Below are 6,516 nucleotides of genomic sequence, written 5' to 3'. Positions count from 1 at the left end.
GAGAATTCATGATGGATTAGAACATAGGGTGAGCGAGACTGGGTGTGAGGAGGGGGAAATCTTGGCGTTAAAAATGCTAGTCAATGAACTTTTGAGGGCAACACCTTCCAAGTGTTCTCCGCGCCTGGTTTTGGTGTGTACAGGCCGTCTGACCTTGGAGGTTAAGTCAATAGGACTCGCTAAAAATCTGATTGCTGGGACGCCTGGGTGGCTCAGTTGGTTGAGCAGCTGCCTTCGGCTCGGGTCATGATCCCAGCGTCCTGGAATCGAGTCCCACATCAGGCTCCTTGCTCGGCAGGGAGCCTGCTTCTCCCTCTGCCTCTGCCTACAATTCTGCCTGTCTGTGCTCGTGCTCTCTCTCTCTCCCTCTAACAAATAAATAAATAAAAATCTTTAAATAAAAAAAAAATCTGATTGCTAAGAATAGGAAGAAATGCATGGTGACCCTTCTGCCCCAGTCGAGTGTTACTCGGGAGAGGCTGCCAAGTTAAATACTGGTTGTGGGAAAAAGAATCGATGCCCTTTCTAATGAATTATTTCCAGTTTGTCAAGGGGAAGAAATGGACCAAAAGACAAAAGAACAGGTTTTGATGGGGGGTGAGGGGTGTCTGAAGTTTCAGGACTGGGAACGTATTGCCCGTCCCAGCTTAGGTTTTCCCTGTTTTTCTATTTCTCTCTTTTTCTCCCCCTTCATTTCCCACCCCCTCCTTGGCCCTGCTTCGCGGCTGCGGGAAGGAACAGTTCCCGGTTCGATCTCACACTTCGGCAGCACCCGAACTACGCTGCCAGCTCCAGTCCTGGAGTTTCTAACTGGGGTGCCGTGCGCGCGCGCCTGTGCACACGTGCATGTGTGTAGAGGGGCGTGGACGGCTGGGGGAGCCGCAATTTTGTATTTCTAACAAAATACAAAGTTCTTCGGTGATGCTTGGGAACTGCTGTTTCTTAAAGCAACGGGGTCTTGAATTCCACCCCGAGGCTCGTCTGTGGAGAAGGTTCCAGCCCGCACAGGTTCAGTCACTAGGGAAATGGCCCGCTTCCTCGAAGGGGTTTCTCGGCGGCCCATGACGGTGAGAAGCAGCAGCAAAAGCTGGCGAGGAGGAAGAAAGAGCGGGAAGTCTTCCCAGATGGACGTCCCCTCGGAGCTGCCCAGCGAAGCGAGGGCGGGAGGACAGCCCCCCGGGCCAGCCCACAGACGCTCCGAGGGCGCGGACCTGGCGGAGGCGCCCCAGAAGGCGGCGCCTGTCGGAGGAAGTTTGCCCTTTAATTGCAGAGCCGGGTCCGCCGTCGCAGGCACCTCCAGGAGCGAGCGCCGAGCGCCGACGGGAGCTGTCAGCGCGGCCCGGCGTGCACCGCCCGCACCGCGGCCATGGGCGGCTCGGCCTCCAGCCTGCTGGACGAGGGCAAGTGCAGCTACATCCGAGGTACGTGCGCGGGGGGCTTCCCGGGAGCGCCGCGCCGGCCGGGGGCCTGCACAGCTGCGCGCACCCGGCCCCAGAGGGCGCGTGGAGAGCGGGTGCCCGCCGCGCCCCCCGCCCTCCAGCTGCGGCGCGCTACCTGCGGGCGCGGGGACCTCCGGGGCCAGGGCGCGTCGCGCGGCCGGCTGCCTCCCTGCGCCGCCGGGGCCGCACACCCTAGCTCGGGCGAGGCCGCTCTTGGGACCCGGACGGGGACCGGAGCGGGGGTGGGTGGTCAGCCCGCCCGCGATGCTCTGGGAAGGGCGGCGGTGCGAATGCGGGAGGCAGGTGCAGGCCGCGGGCTGGGGGGCGCGACCTCATTTCCACCTCTCAGCCCGCCCTGGGGGCTGTTCAGGCCCGGATCCAGAAAACACCTCGCTCTCCCTTCAGTTCTGAGCTCTTCCTGAGCTTGCCTCAAAAGACGGGAGCGGGGATATCCCTCGTTTGTGGAGACTTCCCGGGGGATTCCCGGCCTTTAACGCAGAATTTCCCTCCTGGTAACGTTGGCCTGGTTTTGCAAAACGAGGTATCGGCCACAGCTTCACTTGAACTTTCAGATCACTTGTGGGATGATTTCATCAGAAGCAGAAAGGACCGTGTCATCCCGCTCCCAGGATGTAGGGTTCCTTTCCCTCTCCGGAGGGGGCTGGGGGAAGGGAAAGAGGAACACGGGCGGGTTTTGTAATATTTGCTAAAGTTACCGATGGAGGGAAACTCGTTTGGGGAGATCTTCAGAGATACAGGGACTCACTACAGAGTGTGAGGCAGAAACAAACAAACAAAAAACCCCAAACTGAATTGAAACTGCAGAAAATCATGACGCTATCTCTTGGGTGTCTTCCTCCCAGGCAACCTTGCCCACAACCACTACCTAACGTTTGGTTATCTTGTCAACTTAGTCATTTTCTGGCTTTAGAAAATACCTTCTAAACCAGGTATCGAACTCTAAGTTTTACCCTAATCCTGTAAAGAAATGGTTAAGTTCTTCCTGATTAGGTTCTTTTCTTTCTGGGCCCTGAACCTTTCCTAAAAGGAAAGCATTTCCTTAGTGTCCTTATTCCATATTTGTTTTCAGTCACCACAGTATTCACAACCATTTTAAAAGGATATCAAATCAGGGCACTTGAGAGCAATGTAATTGACTTTCCAGATTCTTCCTCCTGCTCTGGTACTTCTGGAGACAGAGGATCATCAACAACTCATTCTGTCAGGGGATACAACTTGGTCAAGTATTCCTTTGCTGTCTTTAGTTAAACTGGGAGGAAGATGGATGACTTATTTATATTAGTGAAACAGCTAAACGAAGACTGTCTCCAGTCTTACAAATTTGGCTATGTGCTTGTTTTCACCAGCATGGAAGAGCCTGAACTGTAGGGGAACCCAGTGAGAAAGAGTTTGCATTTAGTTATTTGCAAAATATGTTTATGCCATTTCCTTTATAGGACTTTATTTCACTGCAAAGCTTAAAAACACCTAAAGTTGAATCATGGCCCTCCGTAGCCATCAGTGAAGTCCAGCAATGTAAGGGATTAATGTTCTTGAAGACTCCATGGTCATGACAGTTGTTGCTGTTGATACAAGCACTGCCTTCATGTGAAAAGAAAATGTGTTACCTTTTATTTTACTGTGAACTTAAATTATTGCACATCCAAAAGTATGTAAAGGCTTGTGCACAGGAAGGACCTGGAATAAATATGTTCTGAATGAATAAAACTATAGCAGATAGGGGCATCTGGGTGGCTCAGTGGGTTAAAGCCTCTGCCTTCCACTCGGGTCATGATCCCAGGATCCTGGGATAGAGCTCTACATCGAGCTCTCTGCTCGGCAGGGAGCCTGCTTCTTCCTCTCTCTCTCTCTCTCTCTCTCTCTCTCTCTGCCTGCCTCTCTGCCTTCTTGTGATCTCTGCCGGTCAAATAAAATCTAAACAAACAAACAACAGCAACAAAAAACTATAGCAGATTGTGTAACAGTCATTACATCCACAAGTCCTGCTCAATTTTTATCTCATAATTCTTTGGGAGGACACTTTCAAGGCATGTACAGGCAGAGGGAAGAGAAGAGTTAACGTTAGAATACCTCCAGAGAAAATGAGATGTTGCCTCATTTGAGAATACTCGTCTTGCCAAAAGAGAAAAGAGCATTGGAAAAATGCATGGCGTTGTGAATTGTTAGTGGATGAGCACATGAAGGTCATGGGGCTGTGATTTCCTGATGGTTTTGAAGCCCCAGATCCCTGAAAAAAAAAAAACGCACACACAACAATAAAAAAACCACATAACCCTATCTTTTCCACTTTGCCCATCATTTAGCCCATGCATATTCTCAAGTTTTTATCTAATTGTATGCAGAGCAGTTGAAAATATGACAGTAAAGTTTAAATACAATTTTATGACCTGTTTCTCATAAAATAGCTGCCAGTGAAATACAGAGTGAAAGCTCCTAGAGCTGGTTCAATAGCTCTCCTTCAAGCTTGGTAAAGTTTACTAACTTATGGAGAATAACTAGCCAGTATATTTGGAGTGAGTTTTGTTAACTTAATCTTTTATGTGTTATAAGCACCTGTACTTCTGATATGCTAATGAGTCTGAATCAGCATTTACTTTTAGACAAATCATTTAACAGCTGCCATTCAGTTTGTGTGCATTGAAACTTTGTGTTGATAGTGATGTTCATCACATGGATGTTTCGAAAATACATTATTTCTTAGGATTTAGTAAATTTCTAGTTAAAGGGATATCAGAAGTATTAAGGTGTTACTTCATTTCTAAAGATATTTTGAAAATCACTACCACACTATTTTTTTTAGAAGATTTAATTTTTTATTTGACAGACATATTTCACAAGTAGGCAGAGGGGCAAGAAGAGAGAGAGGGGGAAGCAGGCTCCCCCCTGAGCAGAGAGCCAGATGTGGAGCTCGATCCCAGGACCCTGAGACCATGACCCAAGCTAAAGGCAGAGGCTTTAACCCACTGAGCCACCCAGGAGCCCCTACTACCATACATTTCTTACCACAGAACAAATTTTTAGTATTGCTTCTAGAAACTTTCAGTAACGTCATTTGATAAAAATGTTTCAATTAAGAAATAATACTAAGACCTCCTTGTAATCCTCTGGACAGTGTCATCTGTTTTAGCCTTCAGTGATTCTTTTAGCACTGACCGAAGAGGGTCTTCTTTTAATGAGAAGGAAAGCTCATATAATCCAAGCATTGGTGACCAATTTGGCGTCCCTTTCTCTCTTCTTTCAGAGTTTTCTTTTACTTTTTAAACTTTGATATGCAAAAAAGTGACCTGTAGCTTCAGAGCACCCAGTGCCTTCTTGTTTGAGCAAGAACTGTCTTTCCTTTTTAGACTTGTCATTGGATTGATCATGAATCAAAAGAAAAATGAACCTGAAAACTGCCCCCACGTAGGTGTGCGGACGGTCGGAAGAGTACAGGGAAATCAGTGCTGTCACTGAGAACTGTGGCACATGCACGTCTGGGTGGGGGCTGGTGCACGCTTCTTTTCCTAGACTTGTTACTGCAGTCAGGCACACTTTTCTGTTGAGGGCGCGGTGACTTCCAGTGAAATGCTCGTCAGAGATCTGTTGCTTATAAAGTAGGAAATGAGTAACAGCTTAGAAACAACATGTATTTCTCTTAGGGAGATTTTCTCATATTTATACTAAAAGGGTTATGAGATTACTGCTGTATATGTATATGAGATTACTGCTGATAGCAGTATCTGGAGTGATGTCTCCACAGACAAGGTGAACAGAAGTCAGGGAGAACTGGACATGTTAGCTGTCTGCTTAACCTCAGTGTGTGCTATTCCATACATTTGTTTATCCTTAAGTCACAATTTGTTGATAGGAGTTGGGGATAAGAACTGGGCTGATTTGTAAGGATAATTATGACAATGTAATCTGAGAGTCCAATTTACCTGGCTAGAAATGGCAGTATATCATAATGGGAAGTTAGGATATGGATTGCAGTATACACAGTTGGATGTCAACGCAACATATTTTCCCCTTTCCTCTTTCCAACAGAACCCCAATTTTGTTGGGGTATTGAACTTCCTCTATGTAAAGCCCTGTGTTTCAGGGAAGCTCACCCCACTTAGGGCTTTTGTGGGGTGGGTCTTGACTGGTCCATGCCTACCATGGTGGTATGTTCTCCTTGCCAGTGACTATACAAGCAATGAGGTTGTGATGCAGTCTGGACAGTGAGGCTTGAAGGAAAGTATGCTAGCTGCTTCTAAGAAAGTCCTCTTCCCTTTTAAGAAGGAGACAAAGGGTAGAGATACAGTCTTCTTCCCTTTCTTCTCTTGGACTTTGTCACATCTGAATGTGATGCCTGGAACTAAATAGGAAGGGAGCCAGCTCAAAGACATGGGCCACATGGGAGCACGGCCAGGCCTACAGAGTCTCAGAGAAGAGAAGCAGGAGCCCAAGCACATCTCGCTGACCACCTGCTTGTCCTGAGTATTTTTTTTCTTTTTTTAAAAGATTTTACTTATTTATTTGACACACAGAGAGAGAGGTCACAAGTAGGCAGAGAGGCAGGCGGAGAGAGAGGAAGGGAAGCAGGGTCCCTGCTGAGCAGAGAGCCCGATGCGGGGCTCGATCCCAGGACCCTGAGATCACTGAGATCATGACCCGAGCCGAAGGCAGAGGCTTAACCTACTGAACCACCGAGGTACCCCTGTCCTGAGTATTTCTTGTGTAGTATGCTAACCCCTCTTTGCATTGGGGCGGTAGAGAGTGCAGGTTACCCCCCAATGTCATTTTTCCCTGATTTTTTTGAAAAAAAAAATTTTTTTTTTCTTTAGGGAGAAAGTGCACACAAGTGGGTGGGGGTTGGGGCAGAACAGAGAGGGGAGGGACAGAGAGAGAATCTTAGACGCTGGGCTCAATCTCATGACCTTGAGATCAAGACCTGAATTAAGGTCTAAGACCTAAATTAAGAGTTGGATGCTTCACCGACTGAGCCACTCTAGCGTCCCAGAGGTATCCTTTTAAGAAGAAGCTCGTGCAGAGTGAAGTAAGTGCACAGAAGGAGCCTCGCTTCCTAAAGACTTCA

The 6,516-nt window shown here is 47.9% G+C and overlaps 1 protein-coding gene across 1 annotated transcript in view; it reads left to right on the top strand.

Annotated features, from left to right (window-relative positions):
• The first annotated feature begins 1,186 nt into the window (after positions 1–1,186).
• The window catches only part of NIBAN1 (niban apoptosis regulator 1), a 139,141-nt gene continuing 133,811 nt past the window's right edge, over positions 1,187–6,516 (top strand). Inside the window, exon 1 of the mRNA XM_082702973.1 lies at positions 1,187–1,421. Within this exon, the coding sequence (XP_082559099.1) occupies positions 1,367–1,421 (55 nt within the window). The 5' untranslated portion in view covers positions 1,187–1,366. The remainder of the gene's footprint in view (positions 1,422–6,516) is intronic.

The sequence above is a fragment of the Mustela nivalis genome (assembly GCF_964662115.1).
Source record: "Mustela nivalis genome assembly, chromosome: 16".
Taxonomy (NCBI): Eukaryota; Metazoa; Chordata; class Mammalia; order Carnivora; family Mustelidae; genus Mustela; species Mustela nivalis.
The sequence above is the reverse complement of the archived record's forward strand: the minus strand, read 5'-3'. Positions and strand labels throughout refer to the sequence as shown.